At 44.8% G+C, this 27,220-nt stretch overlaps 1 protein-coding gene across 2 annotated transcripts in view; it reads left to right on the top strand.

Annotated features, from left to right (window-relative positions):
- SUFU (SUFU negative regulator of hedgehog signaling) overlaps positions 1–24,097 on the top strand; it is a 56,316-nt gene extending 32,219 nt beyond the window's left edge. Inside the window, exons 7-12 of one of the 2 annotated variants that reach the window (XM_069753710.1) lie at positions 11,046–11,202; positions 11,301–11,412; positions 18,357–18,491; positions 19,062–19,200; positions 21,767–21,835; positions 22,906–24,097. In XM_069753710.1, the coding sequence (XP_069609811.1) occupies positions 11,046–11,202; positions 11,301–11,412; positions 18,357–18,491; positions 19,062–19,200; positions 21,767–21,835; positions 22,906–22,995 (702 nt within the window). In that variant the 3' untranslated portion in view covers positions 22,996–24,097. The remainder of the gene's footprint in view (positions 1–11,045; positions 11,203–11,300; positions 11,413–18,356; positions 18,492–19,061; positions 19,201–21,766; positions 21,836–22,905) is intronic. The other variant, XM_069753711.1, reaches the window with a different exon arrangement.
- Positions 24,098–27,220: the final 3,123 nt, after the last annotated feature.

The following is a 27,220-nucleotide window of genomic DNA, read 5'->3' on the forward strand; positions in this document are numbered from 1 at the left end:
CTTGCGGAAAGACGCTGTCCGCGAGATGAATCTCCTAAGAGCTCTCACTAAATCCAGTGTGTGAAGGGCCTTCTTGATGCGACGGACTGGTGCCGGACAGAGTGAGGGTAAAGACAATCTCCTCATTTAAGATGAAAAGAGGATACAACTTTCGGTAGAAAAGACGGGGATGTCCTCAAAGCCACCTTATCCCGATGAAAATTCAGGAACGGAACTTGAGGACAGCGCTGCCAGCTCGGAGACTCGTCTGATAGAGGTGACCGCAACTAGAAAAGCAACTTTCCATGAAAAGAGAAACAGGGAAACCTCCTGTAGAGGTTCGAAAGGAGCCTGTTGCAAAACTCCAAGGACCAGATTAAGATCCCATGGTTCCAACGGCATCCTATAGGGGGGCGCCCGATGGGAGACTCCCTGAATAAACGTCTTGACCTGTAATCTGTTGGCAATCCTGCGTTGGAAGAGAACAGACAGGGCTGAGATCTGCCCCCTGAGAGAACTAAGGGCGAGACCCAAGTCCAAGCCCGTTTGTAAGAACTAGAGAATGGAGGGGATGGAAAAATGTAGAGGAGAACGTTCTCGGTCACTACACCATGAAAAGAAGGTCTTCCAGGTGCGATGATAGACATGCATAGACGTAGGCTTTCTAGCGTTGATCATGGTAGTTATGACTTTTGGAGAGAAACCTGCCTGGGTTAGTGGTAAAAGGGGCCTTGAGATGGCAGATCTGCGCGATTCGGTAATCGCCAGAGAACGTCGGCAACTAGTTCCGCGTACCACGCCCAGTGCGGCCTATCTGGCACAATCAGGATTACCGGTACCCTCTCCGCTCTGATTTTCTTGATGACTCTCGGTGGGAGAGGAAGCGGGGGAAATATGTACGGAAGCCGAAAATGATGCCACGGGAGTACAAGAGCGTCTGCCCCGATGGCTGCCGGATCGTGGGACCGAGCCATGAAGTCGGGAACCTTGGAATTCAGCCGTGAGGCCATCAGATCCACGTCCGGGGTTCCCCAACAACCGCAGATCTGGTGGAAGATCTCCGGATGGAGAGACCACTCCCCAGAGTCGAGGCATTGCCGACTGAGGAAGTCTGCCTCCCAACTGTCCACTCCCGGGATGTGAACCACAGAGATCATTGAGCGGTTTTCCTCGGCCCATCGGAGGATGTGGCTTACCTCTGTCATGGTCGCCCCCTTGGCGGTTGATGTATGCCACTGCAGTGGCGTTGTCGGACTGAATCCTGATTGGGCGACCTGCTAGGAAGGGATGGAACTGGAGAAATGCCAGCCTGATCGCCCGGATTTCCAAGATGTTGATTGGAAGGCATGATTCCTGGGGGGGGGGGGGGGACCAGCGGCCCTGAGTAGTGTGATGAAGGAACACCGCTCCCCAGCCTAGAAGACTGGCGTCTGTCGTCACAACCAGCCAGTGTACTGGAAGAAAGACTTCCCTTGATTCAGGGAGGATTTCAATGTCCACCACCTGAGACTGTCTGACTCACTGGGGAAGGAGGAACTGACGGTCTAGGGAGAACGGGTTCCTGTCCCAAACAGCCAGGAGGGCATGCTGTAGAGGACTGAGGTGTAGTTGGGCAAATGGAACCGCCTCCATAGCTGCTACCATCCTGTCGAGGACTCTCATACTGAAGTGCAGAGAGTGAGAGCGAGGCTTAGAGAGCTTCTGAGCTTCTTGCTGTAAGACTGAGATCTTTTCCGGGGGGAGAAGAACCAACCCCCGGGACGAGTCAAGTATCATTCCTAGAAAGGAAATTCGCTGAGCCGGTTCTGGGGAAGATTTTTTGAAGTTTATCTTCCAACCCAGGCGAGAGAGGGTATCTATTGTGATGGCCACGGCTTCCTTGCAGGAGCGGAAAGAGGGGCCTTTGATTAGGATATCGTCTAAATATGGGAGCGCCACCACTCCTCGGGTGTGGAGTATGGCCACGGCAGCCGCCATGACCTTGGTGAATACCCTGGGAGCGGTGGGAGGCCGAAGGGCAGAGCAACGAATTGGAAGTGATCTTCCTGAACTGCCAAGCGAAGAAACCTTTCGTGAGAAGGTAAAATAGGAATGTGGAGGTATGCGTCCTGGATGTCTATAGACGCCAGGAACTCGCCTTTTTCCATGGAGGCGATGACAGAACGAAGCAATTCCATCCGGAACCGTCGTACCCTGACGAACCTGTTCAGCAGTTCTAGGTCCAGTATGGGCCGTACTGTACCGTCCTTCTTTGGAACAATGAAGAGGTTTGAATAAAAACCTTGAAACCTTTCGCTTTGAGGGACCGGAATAATGACTCCGTCTTTTTTGAAGAACTCTGATGCTTTTGCCCTGGGAGGAGAAGGCAGGAAAAAAACGATTTGGAGGATGAGATAATAGATCTATCCTGTATCCAGAGGACACTAGATTGCGGACCCACTCGTCGGGAATGACAGAGAGCGGCACTGGAGGAAAGCAGGCGGCTGCCTACTTTGATGGTGTCCCCCGGATACCGCAGGGAGTCATTGTGTGGAAGGTCTGCCTGTTCTGGCACCTCTGGATCCTGGCTGCCTTGGCCTGCCTCTCCATGAAGGGGAAGGCTTAAGAGGCCTGTGAACCTCCTGACCTCTGTCTCCACGTTGTGCCTGGCCGGAACCGAGAGATGTGGAAGTAGAGGACCAGTTTGAGATGTAACGAAAAAAATAGGGAACGAGCCTGTGGTTGCAGGTTCCGAAAGGGCGGAGAGGGTCTCTGTTGTGGAAGAAATTTACTCTTCTCTCCAGTGGCGTCAGAAATTAACTGGTCGAGATTTTCGCCAAAAAGGCGACCGCTCTGATATGGGAGAGAAGTCAATGACTTTTTGGAAGTAGAATCCGCACGCCAGTCCCTGAGCCATAAGGACCTCCAGATGGTGATAGCATTTGCTGCTGCTTGAGAAGCGCAGTCAGCGGCATCCAGGGACACGGTCACTACAAAATCTCCAGCTCTGGCTATCTGAGTAGCGAGGTCTGCTATCTCAGGGGGAAGATTGGTATCCAGTACTGCTGAAGACAAGACCTCAGCCCCGTGGGTCATAGGCTTAGCCACGCACATAGCGGCAAAAGATGGAAAGCGTGCTGCCGCTGAGGCTTCAAATGCTGAACGCGCCATATTGTCGATCTGACGATCAGTTGGATTTTTTTATAGAGGCGCCCTCCGAGGAGGATAAAACAGATTTCGTAGCCAGGCGTGATACCGGGGGAGATTGAGACCAATATTTTCTTAGATCCTGGGCAAAGGAATATTTGGACTCCATGGGCTTTTGCCCTGTGAATCGTTTATCTGGACGGATCCTGTGAGATTCAAAAATTTGCTTAAACTCAGGATGAGTGGCGAACACTCTGTGAGCTCGTTTGGTCCTCTTAAAGGACACGGCATGATCCGTTTTAGATAAGGGTTCCTCCAAGTCTCAAAGCCTTATTCACTGATTCAATTAGAGAGTCGAGAGTCTCCTGATTGTGATGAAGTTCCTGATCTAGGGACGTATCAGAATCGTCCTCAAACAGGTTCTCTACTAGCCCCAATGGAAGGGGAGCGAGAAATGAAGCTCTCAGAACCCGAAAACCGTTGATGGTCTGGGGATATGGCATGAGTCCTTTTCTTGGAAGCGTGTTAACTCCTTGGCAAGGTACGACCCCTAGAGTACGAGGGGTTCTGACCACGGAAGCGTCGTCCGTATTAGTGCCCTGGTTAGAGGAAGGGTCTCGGAACGAGTCTAACTCTTTTGCCAGGGATGCCATAGACTAGGAGGTAGCCCACTCAGGGGAACTAGGCTCACTGGGTTCAGTATCAGCAACAGATGGTTCCTGAGCCGTCACCGGTTCACAAGCTGTGCACAATGCAGTATTGTGACCCCAGTGAAATTATACCTTACAAGAGGTACATGCATTGAAAAATACAGTGTGGGTTTTCCCAGACTTTTTGTGTTGAGACATGGTAAAGCCTGGAGGAAAGCGCTTACAAGCAGGGGAAGGGGTAAGCTTGCCCAGGTCCTGTGTCTTGAGTCCCCAGGGCAGAACCGCAGTGTAGGCAGAGAAAAACGCTAGTCCTGAGGGCTGTGATAGGAAATGCTGGAGCAGTGCTTCAGCATCAGGGCTGTGGGTGTCCCAAGATGGCCGCCGAGACCAGGAAGTGGGAGCTCATCACAGGGAACGAGAAGCGCCAGGAAAAGTGTGTGGGACTAACTGCCGGTGGGCGTGGCCAAAAACTCTGGCCTGTATTGAGGGAATTTTTTTTTTTTTTTTGCAATTGCAGCCTGCAGCGCCGCGACCGCTATTGGCGCCATCATTAGCTGCACTCCTTTGTGGGGTTGCCACAATAAGGACCACCCACGGACACAGGCTTAAGGTGCGGACCTCCCATACCCCGAGGACCAGGACCCCCCAGCTTCGGCCCCCGCAGTGTACCCACGGTAGATGCGGTGGGTCGGTGCTCAATCCACCGTCGCCATAGTCAGGGAGGGGGTGGAGAGCTTCTGCCTCCATGCGGCATCCGCTATATCAGTGGTGATGCAGAGGGGGGCTGCACGGATATATATATCCTCTATATCTATCATGTCCAGCTATGCACCTGGCTCCAGGAGAGGTAGATGGAGGGCTACTCCATGTGGTCGCCTGCTATGGAGGGGGGAGATCGGAACGCAAAGGAACCGTCGCCCGTAATATGAGCTCAGGGCTGGCATCCAACGTTGCAGGAAAGGATACGGGAGAAACGCTCCACATACTAGCCTGTTGATGGTTCGGGGGAGATCGGAGCCTAGAAGGGATCCGTCGCCCCCATTCGCTCCGTTAAAGGGAAAAAATAGAACAAAAAAATATCAAAAATTAAAATAAAAACGATGGGGTCTGAAACAGACCCAAGTGCCTCCTATAGACACTAAGCAAGAACTGGTTCACTGAGAGCCAGCAGGAGGCTGTATACTGCAGGGGAGGAGCTATTATTTCTGTGTTGGTGTCCTCCTAGTGGCAGCAGCATAACACCCATGGTCCTGTGTCCCCCAATGAGGCATAGGAGAAACGTCATCTTGTCCCCCAAAAACGACCCGCCATACAGCATCATCAGCGAAAAAATAAGTTAGTCCTCAGAATAATGCGATGCAAAAATAATTATTTTTTCTCTAAAATAGTTTTTATCGTATAAAAGCGCCAAAACATAAAAAAAATATAAAATGAGGTATCGCTGTAATCATCCTGCCTCCATGAATAAAACTGCTCTATCAATTTTACCAAACGTGGAACGGTATTAACGCACCCCCCAAAAAGAAATTCATGAATAGCTGGTTTTTGGTCATTCTGCCTCACAAAAATCGGAATAAAAAGCGATCAAAAAAGTCACATGCCCGAAAATGGTACCAATAAAAACGTCAACTCGTCCCGCAAAAAACAAGACCTCACATGAATACAAGTTTGGCTGGAATCAATGGTGGCGCCATGTTGCGTTTGGAAACCCCTGATGTGCCTAAACAGTGGAAATCCCTCAATTCTACCTCCAACACTAAACCCAACACACCCCTCACCCTAATCCCAACTGTAGCCATAACCCTAATCACAACCCTAACCACAACCCTAATTCCAACCCTAACCCTAAGGCTATGTGCCCACGTTGCGGATTCGTGTGAGATTTTTCAGCACCATTTTTGAAAAATCCGTGGGTAAAAGGCACTGCGTTTTACATGCGGATTTCCAGTGTTTTTTGTGCGGATTTCACCTGCGGATTCCTATTGAGGAACAGGTGTAAAACACTGCGGAATCTGCACAAAGAATTGACATGCTGCGGAAAATACAACGCAGCGTTTCCGCGTGGTATTTTCCGCACCATGGGCACAGCGGATTTGGTTTTCCATAGGTTTACTTGGTACTATAAACCTGATGGAACACTGCTGCAAATCTACAGCGGCCAATCCGTTGCGGATCCGCAGCCAAATCTGCTGCAGATCTGCAGCCAAATCCGCACTGTGTGCACATAGCCTAATTCTAAAGGTATGTACACACGCTGCGGAAAACGCTGCGGATCTGCAGCAGTTTCCCATGAGTTTACAGTTCAATGTAAACCTATGGGAAACAAAAATCGCTGTACACATGCTGCGGAAAAACTGCACGGAAACGCAGGGGTTTACATTCCGCAGCATGTCACTTCTTTCTGCGGATTCCGCAGCGGTTTTACAACTGCTCCAATAGTAAACTGCAGTTGTAAAACCGCAGCGAAATGCGCAGAAAAACCGCGGTAAATCCACGATAAATCCGCAGCGGTTTAGCACTGCGGATTTATCAAATCCGCTGCGGAAAAATCCGCAGAGGACCAGAATACGTGTGCACATACCGAAACCCTAACCCTAGTTCTTAACCCAACCTTAGTGGAAGAAAAAGGAAATTTCTTTATTTTATTATTGTCCCTACCTATGGGGGAGACAGAGGGGGAGGGGTGTCATTTAGTATTTTTTTTTTTTTTTTTTTTATTTTGATCACTGTGTGGTTTTATCGCAGTGATCAAAATCCACTTGAAATGAATCTGCCGGCTGGCAGATTCGGCGGGCGCACTGCGCATGCCCCCGCCATTTTGGAAGATGGCGGCGCCCATGGAGAAGACGGACGGACCCCGGGAGGCTCGGTAAGTATGATGGGGTGGGGGGAGCACGGGGGGTGGGGGGGGGGTACGCATGTATGGAGGTGGTGTGAGAAGGGAAAATAAACGAACAGTGGGGAGAGAAAAAAAGTCCTGGGGAAAAAAGTGAGCACTGGTGTTAATCAGTGATGTGCGTTACTGATCAGTGCTTGTTGGCTGCAGGATGCACGCATAAGAAAAAAACTATTAAATATCGAGTTATCAAGTGCTGATTAGAGCTCGGTGACAGAAGGGGGCCTCGTGAAGGGGTTAACGAGAGGGAGATTGGGGTGTGTTAGTAAGAAGCAGGGGACCGAAACGGATCTGGAACGTTTTCTTTCAGCAGCAATGATGGCACAGTCTTCAAAAAGTCGGTGGACCACAAGGCTCATAAGATCTGCAGCAGAATGACAGTAACTGCTCTACAACGTTTCCAAGCCACAATGAGGTCACTGTGAGGTCATACCGCGTCTCTGCTCACAGATTTTTGCTATTAGCGTCATTGTTTGATCACGCCAATCAGTGCTGGTGGCTGCGGACTCTGGTCTCCTAGCACCAGCCTATGATCAAGTGCCTGAAACACTAAAGTAGCTGTGATTGGCTGTTCAATTCTGAACAGGTCATCACAGCGACCGTAGTTACGGGGCCAGTTCCCCCGGTGGTGACGAGTCCCGGCTCCCCGCTTTCAATCAGCCGACACCCTTAAGTCACGGTGGTCGCATGAGCAGCATGATGTATATACTTGATTAGTTGTGAACTCCTTCCCTTAGATTTGTCAAATGATTGTAAAGGGATTAAAGTAAACATCTGAAAACTTTTTCATTTAAAGAAGACCACCGTATTTTGACTATCAGATGCACTTCTTTCCTGAAAAATTTGGGGGGAGAGTATTATAGTCTGAATGTAGCTTAGTGGGGTGAGGGGTTGCTATGGTGGAGCGGGATCACAGGAGGCAGGGTCCTTTCCTTTGTAAGCCGGCGGCAGCAGAAGTGGGGTGATGATGCTGGCCCAGTGTCGGCGCTGAGCAGGGCGCATTGCTTTCCTGGTGGCCATTTTCCTGATCCGTGGGCCTACCCAGGCGGTGCTTGCGCAGCCGAGATCGCAATGTGCATATACACCGCCTCTGACAGCTATCTTCCTGAAGCCCTGGAAAGCAATGCACTTCGCTCTGCCTCATTACCGGCCCCGCAGCATCGCACCGCTGGGACGCCCCCTCCCCCACCCAGGGCCCACAGCATTGCCCCACCTCTGCCACTACTGGCCTCTTGCAGCAGGGACCATGCCTCCTGTGACCCCCCGATTCAACGTTACATGCTGAGGTGAGGCCGTAATGGCGCTGGCTGCTGCTTGGGAAAAGGAGCCCTCCAGTAAGAAATGCTGCACATCCGAGGTGGAGGACCTGCCATTAACCTCTTGTCTCATGTCTTTATTTCCCATAATGGAGGACATATGGGATGCAGTAGATTGCTTATAATTCCTCTAGGCCAAATCCAGATTTATACACAGAAATTTTTCAGCAGAGTGGATAATGGTTTATAAAAATCTAATGCACGTTCTGCAGATAGTCTCCATGTTGTAATGCTCCTGTGGTGTAGATCTTTAAATTGACAATGGTTTCTACAATCATTTCATCTTTGGATTTGACTAATATGAAATATCCATCACACAGACTTACTGCTGGTATTAACCCAAAAAATGGAGTGGGCGCCGACTAGTTTTATTTAACCTAGAAAGTTGCTGGCGAAAAAAAAAAATGAAACCAGATACTTAAACGGGTCTGGTTAATGTACTGCTATGGTGACTCCTATAAAACCACCCATAAGATGCACATGACTTCACAGGGGTTTACAGATTCCCAGGGCACAGGTGGGGCCTGGCATGAGCAATAGACGATGGCTGTCACGGTTGGGCTCCATGCATGGGGACTTGGTAGGGGGGCACCAGACATTTGGTAGGAATCTGAAGTATAGAAATGCAACTTACCAGAATAGGGGTTGCCCGGGTAAGTTCAATAAAATCTGGGATGGGTGGAATGCCTCCCATCTCACTTTGTGATCTAACCAATTGATAAGGATACAGTGTATTTGACCTTTTGTTCTGCAGATATTGCGCAATAGAGAGTATAATGTTACTGTAATAAGGCGAAGTAGTAGTAGCTTTGGAGGCTTAGTTTAGTTAGGTGTAGTTCGGTTGTAGTTTAGGAACTTTGTATACTGACAGTTTCATAATTTTATATATATGTCTTCTTTATATACATACAAATGATTGGTATATGTATGCTCTGGTGTCTTTTCCTTTCTTGTGAATGTAACCGTGCAAGTCGATAACAAAGACAAACATTTATACTGTATTTTATTTGTGATTAATAAATAAACGAATTTAAAAAAAAAAAAAGAAATGCAACTTGCCGTGCAAACAGCAAATTACTAACGTGATATGCCTCAGAGGCCAAAAACTGATTAACTAGTGTCAATACAGCCTTAATGTTGGAGCACAATGGACCGGGAAGGGCAGCGGCTGCTGGGGTGGGTGCACTGCTGCTTAGCAGCCACATACTTGTCTCTTTCAGCAGTTGACATAATGTTGGTGCTCAAGTGCAATAGCTTATCTTATGCAAGTGGCCAGGACTATTGAGAAACATATCTATTCATTTCCTAGTTAGATTATTTATTTGCAATGAATGTAATGTTTTACCCTAGTGATTGTCCTTCCCATTGTGTCAGTTGGATTAGAGAACAATATGGGCAATGCATTGGCATGTGTGAGACCTGGTTACAGTTAAAGGAACCTGTCCAGGATTGATTTTTATTTATTTATTTTTTTCTTCCTTAAATGGGCTATGTAAAAAATGGCACTTCAGTCCCCTGCCACGCTGCAGCACCAGTGTTTCCTGACAGTCTTCCAGTGACGACGTAATGTCCATCACTCACTTGGTGACATGTTGATCGCAGTGGTGCTGCATACATGTACTACACGTGACCGCCGAACCATTTCGAATCCTTTTTTTTTTTTTTTTTTTTAAAGAACAGCACCCCCCAAAATATCAATGCTCAATATATATACCGTATTTTTCGGACTATAAGAAGCACCTTGGTTTTAGAGGAGGAAATTTAGGACAAAAATTTGAAGCAAAAAATGTGGTCATTTTTTTGTGCCTAATATCCCCTATCCTGGTATATATGGGCACCCTCATCCCTATTCTGGTATGCATGGCCCACTCATCCCTATTCTGGTGTGCAGGGCCCACTCATCCCCATCCTGGTCTGCAGGACCCCCATCAGAAAACATTTTAAAAAAATAAATAAATTACTTACCTACCCGGCGCTACCTCGCAGTGTCCTTCTCCGGTGCCAGCAACTACTTTATGCTTGTGAGCAGCGCATGGCAGGGTTGTCATATGTCGCTCGCAAGCAGTGCACAGCTGCCAGAATTCTCTCCGGGACTGTGCGCGCAGAGAGCAGTGACTATTCGTTGCTCTTCAGTTGTGCGCAGTGTCAGCCAGAGCCTTTGCCAATACTTAAGAGAAATTTAATACTCAGAATATTAATTTCTCTTAAGTATTGGCACACGTGACCGCCGGCAGCAGCAGGAAGCCACTGGCGACTGACACTGCATGTTACTGAAGAGCAGCGAATAGTCACTGCTCTCTGCGCGCACAGTCCCGTTGAGTATTCTGGCAGCTGTGGTCTGCTTGCGAGCAGCACATGACGTCCCTGACATGTGCTGCTTACAAGCGTAAAGCAGTTGCTGGAACCGGAGCAGGGCGCTGCAAGGGAGTGCGGAGTAGGTAAGTGTAATGATTTTTTTTTTTTATGTTCTCTGATGGGGCCATTCATACCAAGATACTATTATTCCATGGCATGGAATGCAGTGAATATTCATTTCTCTTTAGCAGCGGGTACAGGAGTTGGCAGCAGCTGCCAACTCCTGCCTCTGTGACCCACTGCTCCACCGATGCCGTACCCCCACCTCATCACAGCCAGAGCCTGTACATCCAGACTATAAGACGTGCCCGCCCATTTTCCTCCACGTTTTTGTAGGGAAAAAAGTACGTCTTACAGTCTTAAAAATACGGTATGTGCGCTAAATTCTTTCCAAATTCACCCTCCCCTTATTGCCTCTTGTGCCCCAGGAGATCTCCGTTTGTCATAGTAGAGCATGTGGCCCATCAAGCAGGGGGGACATTGAGGCGATTAGTCCCCCACTACTGCTAACTTCACCTTGCTGTCTTGGTGTGATCGTAGTGCAGGGCTTGGCTGCTTCACATCATAGTACTGAAAAGTGTATATTGGACCCTTAATAATCAATGCAATGTTTGTCACAGTGTGCTTCTTAGGAAGGGCTGCTGTGCTCATGGCGTCTTCTGTAGCGGTGCTTGCATGACTGGATTCTCTTTTAAAGTTGTGCTTGTCACATTCATTTTTAAGCAGGAAAGAGTTGATAAAGGAATTGAGACAGAAGGCTCCAACCTCAGCGGTGTCAGCGCCAAATGTGCTTGGGATGATTTAAGCCGCCCACCAGATGATGAGGACGACAGCAGAAGTATTTGTATAGGAAACCAACCACGCAAGTTGTCCGGAAAAGGTTTGTCTGGATGAGATAAATGATTACCTTGACATATTTGCCCTACTGCTGATTACACTTACTGTTGTCCTGTAAATCTGTGCTCCTGTAAATTTCAGATACAGAACAGATCAGGGAGGCGTTGCGAAGAGGCCTAGAAATTAATAGTAAACCTATCCTACCTCCAATAAGCTCACAGAGACATAATGGCATGAACCACGACCGAGCGCCGTAAGTAGCCCACGGTGAACTGACTGCCTCAATAGCATTATCACCAGTGACCACGTCTGCATGGGGTGCTGCTAGCAAACCCCGCTCTGTGCTACGTATACGTTTCCACATCGCTTATCCGCTGTGGAACTCATGCAGCAAAGATTCCACAGCAGATATTAAGGTGCAGGTGAACTGGTCATTTCACCTTTGCATATTTCACATTCATCCAATGCAAAGACGTACGCATTATAAAAATGGCATGCTGTGGATCTGTGCTCGGCAGCAGTGGGGACGTTATGCCGTGGCTGCAACTTGTGCGTCTCGTGCACAATTCTGATACTTAAAAATGCATTGACTTGTCAAAAAGCAAATACAACATGACAGTGTACCATGAATGGTGTTTTAAACAAGGTATACGTGAAGCCCGGGCCAATAGAGTAGAGCTGTCAATTATTTACAGAATTAAAGGGAACCTGTCACCTGAATTTGGCGGGACAGGTTTGCGGTCATATGGGCGGGGTTTTCGGGTGTTTGATTCACCCTTTCCTTACCCGCTGGCCCAATTGCCTTGCGCAGGCGTGTTCTTCGGAGGACACAGCATGAACTTCAACCCAATATTGCAGCCAGCATGTAGCCAGCGGGTAAGGAAAAGGTCAGTCAAACTCCCGAAAACCCCGCCCATATGACCGTAAACCTGTCCCTCCAAAATCAGGTGACCGGTTCCCTTTAAAAGGGGAAATGGGGATGAGTGAGTGTGCTCGGATAAGGTGTTATCTGAGCATGCTGAAGTGCTAATCAAGTATTACTGCGTCCTCGAAAAATATGCTAGTCGCCGCGGCTGCATGTCCCGCAGCTGTTCGACAGCAGGCAGTCCCTGCATGTGTCGCGGCTGTTTAAGTGTCATTCCATATCAAGTGATCCAAATATGAATATTATTTTTTTTACCTGACGTCTTTAGATTTTTTTATTTCTTGTTTTTATGAAGTACAACTTGAGATAATTACAAATTAAAAGTTTTGAATTTTTTTCTTCATCAGTTAATTTTTTACAGATTTCTAAAGTTTTGAAAAAGCGCGAATTTTGGCCTGTATGGCTTTACATTTTTTTATCATATCTCGGGCTAGAATGAAGATAAAGAGGTGGGAGAGGCATCATTTTTCTCAGAACGGTACCAGCTTTCATTTGATATGTCACAAGACTGTGTTTCTTTATATTTTCTTCTGGAGAAATCAAATTCAGAATTTTGATGCACAGTTGTGAAAAAAAACAAATGTTTTAAAATTGTGAAAACATGCATGTGTGTTACTTGTGTTCTTGATTATATTTGTACAGGGATTCAACTTGGGACCTATCAAGTTTGTATTTTTTTTTTTTTTTTTTTTTTTAAGCCTTGAATCATTTTGATTTTATGTTTGTGTGAATTTCTTACTTTTTTCTTTTCAAATTACAACTTATTGATTTCAACATTTATATGTAACAATAAAGAAACACAAAAAACAAATACCGAAGTGCCAGAATAAATACATCTAAATCATCGTAACACAACTTGCCCAGCATTTTCAACCTGAATGTATTGAACAAGCCAAAAAAAATGTGATCATATCCTCAAGTGTGGTTTTCTAAATAGTCTCATCCTAATTAGATATTAAAAACAAGATTAAAAGAACCAATATTTTTGCCACCTATGTTTTCATGTAACAATTTTTTCTATTATGTCACTAAACATGTCATTTATGAAGTGTTTAAGAATAGTACAGTAGTTAAATCCTCGTTCTATAAAATATGAACTAATCAAACAATTACCGTATATACTCGAGTATAAGCCGAGAATTTCAGCCCATTTTTTTTTTTTAGGCTGAAATTGCCCCTCTTGGCTTATACTCTAGTCATTCCCAGGGGTCTGCAGGGGAGGGGGAGCGGCAGCTGTTTAATAATACTCACCTGCTCCTGGCACGGTGTCCCTGGTTCTCCGGCGTCGGCAGCTTCTTCCTGTATTGAGCGGTCACATGGTACCGCTCATTGCAGTAGTGAATATGGACTCGGCTCCACTCCCAAACAGAGCAAGATGGTGACAGTGGTGAGGATGAAGAAGTTGGATCATATTATATTGGAAAAGATAAAAATACTAAATGGAACAAGAAGCCATTCCAGAAAAATCGTAGGGAACCTTTAAACATTATTACTCACCTTCCTGCAGTAATAGGAACTGCACGTAATGCAAAAACTGCAGTTGAATGCTGGAACAGTATATTTACAGATGACATTCTGGACTCTATTGTCACATATACCAACCAATATATAGACATTATAAAGGACAAGTACATCTGCAACAGAACCATCAAGCCCACAGATGAAATAGAACTGCGTGCTTTTTTTGGATTACTATACCTTGCAGGAGCTTATAGGGCAAATAGACAAAGTTTGGAGGAACTTTGGGGTAAAGATGGGGATGGAGTTGAAAAATTTAGCCTTGTTATGTCCATAAACAGATTCAAGATTCTAATTCGTTGCCTTCGGTTTGACGACAGAACTACCCGAACCGAACGCAAAACACATGACCGACTTGCTCCAATTCGTGATATATTTCAAAGATTTGTTGTAAACAGTAAACAAAGTTATTACCCTGGAGAGAATCTCACTATTGACGAAATGCTCCCTGGTTTTCGTGGTAGATGTGCCTTTCGTCAATATATTCCATCAAAGCCAAACAAATATGGAATAAAAATGTATGCCCTTGTTGATGCCAGTAAGACCTACACTTACAACCTGGAAGTTTATGCAGGAAAACAACCAGAAGGTCCTTACTGTGTGAGCAAAAAACCCATTGATGTTGTAAAAAGACTGGCTGAACCCTTATTTGGATCGGGTCGCAATATTACAGCTGACAATTGGTTTACAAGTTGTGATCTGATTGATTATCTGAAAATTCAGAAGCTGTCATATGTGGGAACTGTAAGAAAAAACAAAAGGGAATTGCCGCCACAGTTTGTAAGTGTGAAAGAGAGACAACAGTACAGCAGTATGTTTGCATTCCATAATGGAAAGGCTTTAGTTTCCTATGTACCACATGCCAAAAAAATCGTACTTCTTCTATCAACACTTCATGATGATGCTGCCATCGATCCTGGGACTGGGGCAGAAAAAAAAACGGAGATAATTACATTTTACAATGCCACCAAAGGGGGTGTGGATACAGCAGATCAGATGTGCTCCACTTTCAACGTCAGCAGAAACATCAAACGCTGGCCAATGGTCATATTTTTTGCTATGTTGAATTTGGGTGGTATAAATTCACAAGTAATTTATCTTGAAAACAAGCTTGAACCACTCCGTAGACGATTGTATCTGAAAAAATTGGCCCATGAACTAGTACTTGGAGAGCTACGTAGGAGAAGCGTGAAAACAATTGGTATCCCCTCTCGCCTTCAAGTTCAGCTCAAAAGGTTCCGCCCAGAAGATGATGGTGAAAAGTCACCATCTGCACCACCTCACAAAAGAAGGAGATGCACCACCTGCCAAACGGAAAGCGGAACCAGAAGGCTTTCAAATTATGAATGTCTCAAATGTCATAAAGCAATTTGCCTGACACATGCAAAAATGGTGTGTAATTCTTGCTATTTGCTCTGCAAGTGTGACTTTTCTGGGGAAACCTCAGCATCTACTTCTGATTGAATATGTTTTTAATAGTACTTAAGGTACCTTAAAATTAAGTTTGTGTTCAAAAATTTTCTTTGTACATTTTTTTGAGAGAGTCGAACTGGGGACTATTTGGCGGGAGTTTTGAAAAGTTTGTATTTCATAGTTATTAGTTTTATGTTAAGTAAATGTTTTTTTTTTGCAACTGATTATGTGTAGTCTCTTTTATTACATCCCTATGAAGGTCACTGATCACTTTTAGAGCACTGAAATTGCAAACATTAGATATTATAGGTATTTTTCCAGCAGGCGCCTGACAGGCACATTGTATGTGAACTCGTTAGTCCGAATATTGTATGTGACGGAGGGTTAATATCTGATTTTTGAAACTTTTACAATGTCTGGTTTTCTTTGATACACAAAGGACGACGCTGGACCAGAAGGTGCAGAAAAGTCACTTCTACTTCTTCATTTTCACAATCTTTGGAGAGTACAGTAGCCGCCACCAGCGCCGATCATATTCACAGGTCACATAACCGGTTATGTTATCCATTGACGATCTTGTGCCGCCTTCTACCACTTCATGGACTTCACTGTCTTTATTTCCACTACATGGGATGACAGTCCGGTATTGCTGAGTCCCTGTGATGGGTTCTGCTTCCTGTAACCGAGGTTTTCACAGACTCTCCTCCTCTTCGTAGTCCTGGTTTGTACAATACATGAACTGGATGTTGAGAATATTTTTCCCCCTCCATTTGAGGAGTTGCCTGGGTGTTAGGCTATGTGCACACGTAGAATGGTCCTCGGCGGATTTTTCCGCAGCGGATTTGATTAATCCGCAGGGCAAAAACACTTCGTTTTTCCTGCGCATTTACCACGTTTTTTTGTGCGGATTCCACTGCGGTTTTTTATTATGGAGCAGGTGTAAAACCGCTGCGGAATCCGCACAAAGAAGTGACATGGTGCGGAATGTAAACAGCTGCGTTTCTGCGCGTTTTTTTTCCTGCAACATGGGCACAGCGTTTTCGGTTTCCCATAGGTTTACATTGTACTGTAAACTCATGGGAAACTGCTGTGGAACAGCAGCAAAATCTGCATCGTGTGCACAGAGCCTTAAGATTTGGTGTGAATATGGCCTCTGGAGGCTGGAGCTGCCGACCCGTCATCTGCTCTGTATTCACTGTCTACCCATGTTCATTCTTAGGCCATGTTCACACTATGCGGTTTTTACTGCGGAACTGCGGCGATTTTGCCGCTGCGGGTCCGCAGCTGTTTTCCATGCAGGGTACAGTACAATGTTACCCTATGGAAAACAGAAACCGCAGTGCACATGATGCGGAAAAACCCGAAAAAAACCCGCGCAGAATTGCTGCGGAAAAAAAGGACCATGTCACTTCTTTGTGCAGAATCGCAGCGATTCTGCACCCATAGAAGTGCATTGATCCGCTTACTTCCCGCATGGGGCTGTGCACACCATGCGGGAAGTAAGCGGATAATGTGCGGGTTATACCCGGGGTGGAGGAGAGGAGACTCTCCTCCAGGCCCCGGGAACCATATTTGTATTAAAAAAAAAAAAAAGAATTAAAATAAAAAATCATGTATACTCACCCTCGGAAGTCTCAGCGCTGCACGCGGCCGTCCGGTCTCAGGTTTGCTATGCGACCAGGACCTTCGGTGACGTCGCGGTCACATGACCGTGACGTCACCGAAGGTCCTGGTCGCACAGCATCTTTGGAACCGGACCGCCGCCTGCAGCGCCCAGGAGATCGGGACGTCGGAGGGTGAGTATATCATCATGATTTTATTATTTTTAACACTACTATTGATGCTGCATATTGCTGCATATGCAGCATCAATAGTAGGGGTAAAATCCCGCAGCGGAACCCGCAGGACAAACCGCGATAAATCTGCAGGGATAACCGCAGCGGGTTTGCCCTGTAGATTTATCAAATCCGCTGCGGGAGAACCCGCAGAATAAAGAGCAACGTGTGAATGTGGCCTTAGGCTGAGCCCTAACAAAGCTTCTCCTCTGTCCTCTCCTGCTTCTAAGCTGTAACAATACAGTAATATCTAAAAATCATGGATTATTTGGTAAATATAGACCAACACTGTTAGACCACAGGCTGAACAGATCTGAATTTGAGATTTTCGAATTGACACTGTAATAGTTTTATTTTTTAAAATATGATCCCATCACGATCCCAGCTTGTATTTTGGTACAGATGTGGCTAGGAGCATAGCAGGCACATGTGCAGTTTTTTTAAATTTTGAAATTAAACGTTTTTTTCGGAAATGCGTTTTAAAATTTTGCGTTCGCATGGGTAAAATATTATCAAGGATACCCTTGTGACGTATCTGGTGAAAGCCTGTACAGTTCTGAGTAGAATGGTGCTTATTTTGTTTCTCTATCTTTTTTTCTAGCCTGAGTTATGAGGAGAAATGTAAAGGCAGGTACAGTAACACCGAAATTCCCACTTTTTCCGAACTTTGAAAATCAATTTTAAAAAAATCTAGAATTTTTTCTTCACATTTTGCATTCTCTAACACACTATTACCAAATTACAAAATCTCAAAAGAATTAAAAAATAGAGGTAAAAATCATTGGTTCCCTTGACATGGAATGACCCTAACAGCCGAGAGACATTAAACTGCGGCGACTCTAGCATATTTTTCGAGCTCGCCGAAAATACTCGATTAAGATCCGAGCATGCTCAGATAACACCTTATCCGAGCACGCTCCATCATCTCAAGAAATATTAACTCTCTTCTATACTGGGCTCCTAATTGTTGTTGGTGGAGCCGAGTGAATATTATGGACCACATTCGCATGTGTTGTGCTTTGTTTCTGGGCTACTTACCACCACTGGTTATCGAGCTTAATCATGTGACAACTTGTATGGTTTAAGGGGGTGCAGTCAACTAATGCATGCTTTCAGATGTGTAGGTCATACAGATCCCCAGGGATAAAGAACAGCCGTGCTAGACAAGACGATCACATCAGTTTCTTCGTATGTATCACCCCTACAAGACACATGGAAAATAGTTGAATGATCCTCCTGAAAAGATGACCAAAGTTTAGGATCCTACCCTCTAACTCTCCCAATGTTTCCTGCCAACATGGGATTCACCTGAGGATCTCTAATTGTATTGAAGCCACTGTGTGTGCCTGCCATGACCTATGTTGTGTCCACTTGTCTATGGAAAACCTGAAAAAACAACAACAATGTAGCACAGTGTTATTTTTATCTCCAAATAGTCCTTCCTAATAAGACCTTAACAAATGGGGAGATCTGTGCACTGCTATTTATTTATTTCTGTTTTCCAAGGAGCCGGAAAGATAGCCTGGAAAGCGAAAGTTCCTCAGCCATAATCCCTCATGAATTGATTCGCACACGTCAACTGGAAAGCGTCCATCTCAAATTTAATCAAGAGTCCGGCGCTCTTATTCCTCTTTGTCTAAGGTGACCATTCATTTTCTGCGTATGTATTTTATATTTTAGTTTCAAAGGAAAAAACGTCAGTTGAAATTAATAGCATGTAATAAAGTTGCAGGAAACGGATCCTAAAAAAAAGTTTGATGGGTGCGTCTTCAAGAGGTGGATCCTGATTTCCATAACTGGGTTTCCTTGATCCCCATCCTTCTTGGTAAGGTTGTTGCAGGCAGGTGGAAGGTCAGGGCTGTGGAGTCGGAGCCCATTTTGGTGGAGTCAGTGTCATGGAAATAGAGGAGTCGGAGGTTTGGCTTACTGACTCCACAGCCCTGTGGAAGGTGAATGTAGAGATGGCTGCTCCTTGTTTGCTGCTGTTCTTATTGATAGCAATGTAAATGCTCAGCCGCCTCTCTATACAACCTCACCAGGTGGGCTGAGAATCGGGAGACCCCACTACTTTGATTAGATGTATAGAGACCTGTTCCTTTCTGACACCTATGGCATAAAGTGTGAATACAAGAAATGTTTGCACTGAAAATACGTCTATTTATACCACTGTTTAGCTCGTCATTGATCCCCATTGTCTTCCCCTTCTTCTAGGGGCAGATTGTTACATGGACGACACTTTACATATAAAAGTATTTCTGGAGACACAGCCATCACGTTTGTGTCCACAGGCGTAGAAGGAGCCTTTGCTACAGAGGAGCATCCCTACGCAGCACATGGTCCTTGGTTACAGGTAAGTCGACTTCTGTGTGTGTGTAGATATAGCCACTACAAATTTGTAAAGTGTATTTTATTTTTATTTATTAAAAAAAAAGGACAAAAACTCCAGCTAGGATGAAATGGTGAGAAAAACGAATAAACAAATACAATTTCACCATTATTTTTTGGGGGTTTCTTCTGTAAAAACTACATTGAAATATGAGCTAAACTTGCTTAGTAAAACTGCAACGTGTTTAAAAATGGAGAAGAAAAAATTCAAATCGCTTCACTTTTCCCATTAAATGGCAAAAATCTCCTTTTAAAAAGGTCTAGATGTCTTCACACATAACATTGCAGGTCATGGATAATTTAGTGACAAAATGTACAATACCTAGGTCCATCAAGTGCAACCTATAACTGTATAACCATAAATCGAGAAAAAAAAGCAATAGAATAGATCAAAATGTCAGATGTATGGTATTAATAGCAAAAAAAAAAAAAAGTTGCGGTTGGCGGGCACGTCAAGACGCCGCATTCGTATACAACGCATGTCCCTGCATACCCAATGTTAAAGATGGGTACGCAGGATGCATGCGGAAGTAGGCGGAGCTTAAGGGAGGATGTATGCTGCCATACGCAGACCAGCCAAATGCAAGTGTGAAACCAGCCTAAAGCTGGTCCAGCCTCAGCGGTTAGAGATGCAGTTAATGTGGAATGAGCTTCTGAACCCCCGCCATGTATTCAGACCCCTTTCCAGGTTGTTAAATGGTGAAGGGGAGTGAGAAGTTTTTGGATTTGTCAGTTTTTTTTAGGCTACTTTCACACTTCCATCTTTCTGCTACCGTCGCAGTACGTCGATTTTTGAAAATGCAAATTTTTCCCATAGACTTGTATTGCCGACGGATTGCAATGTATGGCCACACGTTGCGTCCGTCGTGCAGTGGTTGCGTCAGGTTTTGGCGGACCGTCGTCACAGAAAAACGTTCAAGGGAACATCTTTCTGTACGTCGCATCCAGTGTTTCACACTGCGCATGCCCAGCAGGAAATATCGCTCTCACGATCTTTCCTCACCCTGCAGTCTGACGGAAATATGAATGCACACACTTCTGTCGGTACGTCGCGCTGACGCTTCGTGACGGCCCCGTACCGACGGAAATGTGAAAGAAGCCTTACCCGCAAAGTTTTCATTTTGCCATCAATAGTGTGTGTGTGTGTGTGTGTGTGTTTGCTGTGACTGACAAACTGCAACTCTGTCGTTTTGTGCGGTTTTAATGCTTGTGCGGATACCAAATGTTTTAATTTTTATATTTTGACCCCTTTCCGACGTAATAGTGCGCCGATGTCGGACACCCTCCCTTTGATGTGGGCTCCGGCAGTGCCCACATCAAAGGGAAATCGCCTAATGAAGGGCGATCAAAAGCTCGTAATAACGGGCGATCAAAAGATCATATCTGTACCAAAATGGTATCATTAAAAACGTCAGCTCAGCACGCAAAAAATAAGCCCTCACCCGACCCGAGATTGCGAAAAATAGCGCAAATTTATTTATTTTTTTTTCAGTTTGGAATTTTTTTTTCACCACTTAGATAAAAAAGAACCTAGACATACTTGGTGTCTAAACTTGTAAGGACTTGGAGAGTCCTTGGCATGTCAGTTTTAGCATTTAGTGAACCTAGTAAAAAAAAACTGTGGAATTGCACTTTTTTTTTGCAATTTCACCGCACTTGGAATTTTTTTCCCTTTTTCCAGTACACGATATGTTAAAACCATGGTGTAGTTGAAAAGTACAACTCGTCCCGCAAAAAAAACAGGCCTCACATGGCCATATTGACGGAAAAATAAAAAAGTTATGGCTCTGGGAAGAAGGGGAGCGAAAATCAAAACCAAAAATACCTCTGGTCATGATGGAATTATTTTTTTTTTTTTTAGTGTATATTTATTATAGTTCGATTTAGTGCAATACAGTAGTATTGTGATGTATAGAAAAAAATCGGTCTCCTTTAAAACCCAGCCTTCAGCAGGCCACTGACTTGCATGACAGCCCATTAGTAACCTGCGATCACATTGCGGAGGGGCTGAATGGCGCCTAGAACAGCACTCTCCTCTGTAGGCAATGCCTTTAAATTCCGCTATGAGAGATTAACAGCAGCATGTGAAAGCTGTTATCTCTGCTGGTTATGATGCAGGCTCAACTCCTGAGCCTGCTCCATACACGGGAGGCTCTGACATTGAATGAATGTTCCACCAGTGCATCCAGCGTCGGTGACTGCTTGGAAAGGTCTATGCACTTCCATCATTACCACGGTGTTTCTGTAGCATCAGACCACCAGTTTTTTATTTTACTTGTGACCAACAATTTTCGCTTTGGGCTAGTGGTCTGATTGTGGATAAACTATACATCGTATTTGTCCACTTTCCTCCCAGTGAAAAGTGCCAACAGTAACTACAAGAACAAAATTGCCACTGGCATAAAAATAAAAAAAAAACTTACTGGGACACTCCCGCTAAAGTCATGTTTTGCTTCAGAAAGCAAGATCAAATGCTTTTCCAATTACATAGAAAGGCAGAATAAAAGGCTCAAACCGTTTTATCTTCTTAGATTTTGTTGACAGAGGAGTTGGTGGAAAGGATGCTGGAAGACCTAGAAGACTTAAGCTCTCCAGAGGAAGTAAGTTCTCTTTTTAGCTGCTGGAGGAGGGGAGTGAAGGCTCCTGTAAATTGCCAGACTTCGTTCTGCAGCCCTAGATTTCGACTTCAAACATGGGAACTGTCTGGAGTGTGCGGCGTCCTGCGGCTTCCTGCGTTCTGCGGCTTGCTGCGTTCTGCGGCTTCCTGCGTTCTGTGGCTTCCTGCGTTCTGTGGCTTCCTGCGTTCTGTGGCTTCCTGCGTTCTGCGGCTTCCTGCGTTCTGCGGCTTCCTGCGTTCTGCGGCTTCCTGCGTTCTGCGGCTTCCTGCGTTCTGTGGCTTCCTGCGTTCTGCGGCTTCCTGCGTTCTGCGGCGTTCTGCGGCTTCCTGCGTTCTGCGGCTTGCTGCGTTCTGCGGCTTCCTGCGTTCTGCAGCTTGCTGCGTTCTGCGGCTTCCTGCGTTCTGCGGCTTGCTGCGTTCTGCGGCTTGCTGCGTTCTGCGGCCGGGCCGCGCATTCACACGGATTCATTTATTAACTCCCGGGTGGTAATCTAGCATCAGACTGCAGCACACATGGAAAACTCAGCGACTTATAGGATTGCACTCTTCTTCATCTCACAGAATTAATGTTGCTTTTGTGAATCTATGTGAAGGAATTTGTTTAGGATTTCTGCATAATAAACCGAAGCTAAATGGGCCAGGACAGTTTTAAGGGGAACCACCCAGCAGTTTTATGGTGGCCGATCCACGGGCAGCATGAATGAGACTATGTTTAATGTATTTGTCTATATTTGCCCCGTATTCACATGTAAAGCGCCATGGAATAAATGGCGCTATAAAAATGTATAATAATAAAATAATAATAAATAAATGTAGTAATACTGCAGCCTTGTAGTCCCCACCTGGCTATTAAAAGTGTGTTTTCTCTGAAACGACATGCAAAACGCACAACTGCAAAGTGTGATTTCTGCTGCCCTATGCCTTGGCATCATGAATCTGCTGTCAGGTTCACTTTAAGGGAATGTTCACACTGACTTGGTTCTAATGAGCGCTCCCACATCTGAAATCCATGCTTCGATCTTGACAATTTTTTTTTTTTCCCTCTGTATCCAGATGAAGTTGCCCAAGGAATATAGCTGGCCAGAAAAGAAGCTAAAGATCTCCATCCTCCCAGACACAGTGTTTGATAATCCACTACCTTGAGAAAGAGTCAAGGTTACAATGTACTCTCCAACGTTCAGCACAGTCTATTGCTGTAAACCAAAGGAAAGCAATTACTGCACACCCGTGGTATAAGACGACCGACACAGATGCTTGTGGGAATTTTTTTATTTTATTTTTTTTAATTTCTCACCTCTCTCCTCTTTTAAATCCATAAGGAACGTGCCAATGCATTACACCAGATATGTCATCCTACCAGCAGGCACTCAACTGCTCTGATCAAAGATGTCGTCACACTGGGGTTCCTGTTAGTTTCCATCTCATTATGGGCTTAGACGTGGCACCGTAGCAAAATTAGGAGTGCAGTAAATACAAGCAATAGCGCAAAAATCCTCAGGTTAAAACAATAGGTCCCTTTTGACTTTTCTGTAAGGACTAATGTACTATTGAGAATGGGTCTAATTTGTCTATTAAATATGTGACAAAAAAAGGATTAACATGTCATAGTGGCTCGGGGCTTCCTAAACATGGCATTTAGCCCAAACACCATAATTTTCAATGTGTTTATGCCAGAAGACTGAATTGAAGGCTACATTTACATATCACTTTTAATTTTTACTTCCTTAGTTCTCTTCAGTGATGAGCGAACATTCTCCAATAAGGTGTTATCTGAGCATGCTCGGGTGCTAACCGAGTGTCTTCATCGTGCTCAGAGTCCCCACAGCTGCATGTATCGTGGCTGTTCGACAGCTGCAACACAGGCTGGGATTGCCGATTTGTTCGACAGCCTCAACACGTGCAGAGATTACCTGTGTCTCAGCTTCTCGCAATTATCTACGGCATCTAATAAAGACAGGAGAATCTGTCGTATTCTTTCAATAATGACGTCTAGTTTCCGGACTTCTGTCTCTGAATTTGAGAGATTGGCTTCCAGTTGGCATGCGTTGTGGCTGTCGAACAGTCGCGGGGACTCCAACATTTTTTTTTTTTTTTTTTAGCACACTGAAGCCCTGTCCGAGCACTTTCACTCATCACTAGTTCTCTTGTGTTATCCATTTTTGCCTATGTTGCCTTAATGTAATTCAAAATTGAAGCAGGTCGACTTTCAGAACTTCAGCTATTGACTCATTAAAAATGGATGAAACACAGATGGATTGCTGAAGTAATACGTGTCTTCCATTTTTAATCTCCATATACAGGTGCTTCTCACAAAATTAGAATATCATCAAAAAGTTAATTTTTCAGTTCTTCAATACAAAAGTGAAACTCATATTATATAGTCATCACAGTGATGTATTTCAAGTGTTTATTTCTGTTAATGTTGATGATTATGGCTTACAGCCACTGAAAACCCAAAAGTCATTATCTCAGTAAATTAGAATACTTTATAACACCAGCTTGAAAAATTATTTTAAAATCTGACATGTTGGCCTACTGAAATGTATGTTCAGTAAATGCACTGAATACTTGGTGGTGGCTCCTTTTGCATCAATGCAGCATGGCATGGAGGCGATCAGCCTGTGGCACTGCTGAGGTGTTATGGAAGCCCAGGTTGCTTTGATATTAGCCTTCAGCTCGTCTGCATTGTTGGGTCTGGTGTCTCATCTTCCTCTGGACAATACCCCATAGATTATCTATGGGGTTAAGGTCAGGCGAGTTTGCTGCCAATCAAGCACAGTGATACTGTTGTTTGTAAACCAGGTATTGGTACTTTTGGCAGTGTGGACAGGTGCCAAGTCCTGCTGGAGAATGAAATTCCCATCTCCAAAAAGCTTGTCTGCAGAGGGAAGCATGAAGTGCTCTAAAATTTCCTGGTAAATGGCTGCGCTGATTTTGGTCTTGATAAAACACAGTGGAACTACACCAGCAGATGACATGGCTCCCCAAACCATCACTGATTGTGGAAACTTCACACTAGACCTCCAGCAGCTTGGATTGTGGCCTCCACTCTTCCTCCAGACTCTGGGACCTTGATTTCCATATGAAATGCAAAATTTACTTTCATCTGAAAACAACACCTTGGACCACTGAGCAACAGTCCAGATCTTTTTCTCCTTGGCCCCGGTAAGACGCTTCTGGCGTTGTCTATTGGTCATGAGTGGCTGACACAAGGAATGCAACACTTGTAGCCCATGTCCTGGATACGTCTGTGTGTGGTGGCTCTCAAAGCAATGACTCCAGCAGCAGTCCACTCCTTGTGAATCTCCCCCAAATTTTTGAATGTCCTTTTCTTAACAATCCATTCAAGGTTGTGGTTATCCTGGTTGCTTGTTCACCTTTTTCTACTACACTTTTTCCTTCCACTCAACTTTCCATTAATATGCTTAGAGCACTCTGTGAACAGCCAGCTTCTTTAGCAATGATCTTTTGTGGCTTACCCTCCTTGTGGAGAGTGTCAATGACTGCCTTCTGGACATCTGTTAAGTCAGCAGTCTTCCCCATGATTGTGGAGCAACTGAAACAGACTAAGGGACCTTTATAAACACTTAGAATAATTAACAAAAAACACCTGCAAAAAATTCCTAATTTACTGAGATAATGACTTTTGGGTTTTCATTGACTGTAAGCCATAATCAACATTACAGAAATAATCACTTGAAATAGATCACTCTGTTTGTAATGAGTCTATATATGCGATTTTTGTATTGGAGAACTAAAATTAACTTTTTGATGATATTGTAATTTTGTGAGAAGCACCTGTACTTAATTGGCCAAACCTGATCTGAAAAACACAGATGAGATTAAGACATGCTCTGATTCTGGCGGATCAGACAGTGATCTGTTTTTAAAACTGATGCAACTCTTGCATGTGCTGTCAATACAATACTCGGATGTATTGGTGCTTCTCGTACTGATAAATCTTCCCCCGTGACCTCCATCATCCTTGTTTCTCTTCACATAGTAGAGGAGGATCTGTCTGTAGCAGCCACTAGATGGAGCTCTGTGATATGGTGGGACAGCAAATGTTAAAAATCTCTATACTGTGAGCGCCATCTAGTGGCAGCTGCAGCAAAACTTTACTGTCAGAGAGCAGCATCCTTGCTGCTCTGGGCCTTATGGCATTTGCGGGGTCGGAGTTCCTACAACCGACGCTACATTCTTTCTGATTTATATTGAGGACACCAGGTAACACATTAGTAATGACACTGGAACTCGCTGGTAGTTAAACTATTAACTACATTAATGTTCCTTCGCCCACAAGTGCAGTACTAAATTAACAATGGTAGAGTTGCGATGTCACTTAAAGGAGTAGTGGAGGAGACTTACGGTATGTAGTATTCCTCCATTGATTTCCTTTATTTTTGCATTAATCCCTTTTATTCAGGATAAATTTTATATCATACGAGTCAACTTTTTATTTAACTCCTGACACATTGTATAATTAGTATCACTCTATGCAGATTCCAGGCTATTTTTATTTATAAAACTGCACTTTACTTATTGTCTGGATGGCCATAACTTAACTGTATAGCTTCTTGTAGAAGACTGTCAATGACAACGACCTCAAATTAAGGATTCTCCCTTCAATTTCATGGAGCTCATGAAAGCCTTACTGGTAACATGAAGTTAAACTTCGACCCATGAGACTCGTATAGTATTCCGATGTTCTTCAATGAGGTAGTGTACACGTCCGAAAGCAATCTCCACATGCACAATTTGCCTCTGTGAATCGGATGGGACTCGGCCATTCAAGTCTGAGTCCATGAAATAAGCTCTGACCGCACCCGGATTTTCTTTAAAGGGAACCTGTCACCCCCCTCAGGCGTTTGTAACTAAAAGAGCCACGTTGTGCAGCACTAATTCTGCATTCTGACAAGGTGGATCTTATAGTTATGGTGAAAGTAAGAAAAGAATCCAGCTCAGGAAAATGTCTAAAATCGAAAATTCTTTAATTTTCGATTTTATACATTTTCCTGAGCTGGATTCTTTTCTTACTTTCACCGTTCCCAGAGAGCTTTGGCAGAAGCCCTTTCCGTGCTCGGACTGATTAAAACTCATGGAGATCATTCAAGAAGGGTGAGCTGAAATTTTGTGTGTGTTTTTCTAGTATTTCGGCTCTTATAGTTATGCTCCCTGCACACGCTGAAATAAACGCTTATAAAATGTGCCTCCTCATACCGTGAAATCGTCCCGGGGCGGGTTTTTCCTTCCTAAGACAGACGCCTCCCAGCCGTCACTCCGGGCCTGTGCACGCCGCCTCCTCTTGCTTCATTAGTGTCCCTGGCGCCTGCACTGTAAGTTCGAAGGGCAGCGTAATTGCGCATGC

Source organism: Ranitomeya imitator, chromosome 2 (assembly GCF_032444005.1).
Source record: "Ranitomeya imitator isolate aRanImi1 chromosome 2, aRanImi1.pri, whole genome shotgun sequence".
Classification (NCBI taxonomy): Eukaryota; Metazoa; Chordata; class Amphibia; order Anura; family Dendrobatidae; genus Ranitomeya; species Ranitomeya imitator.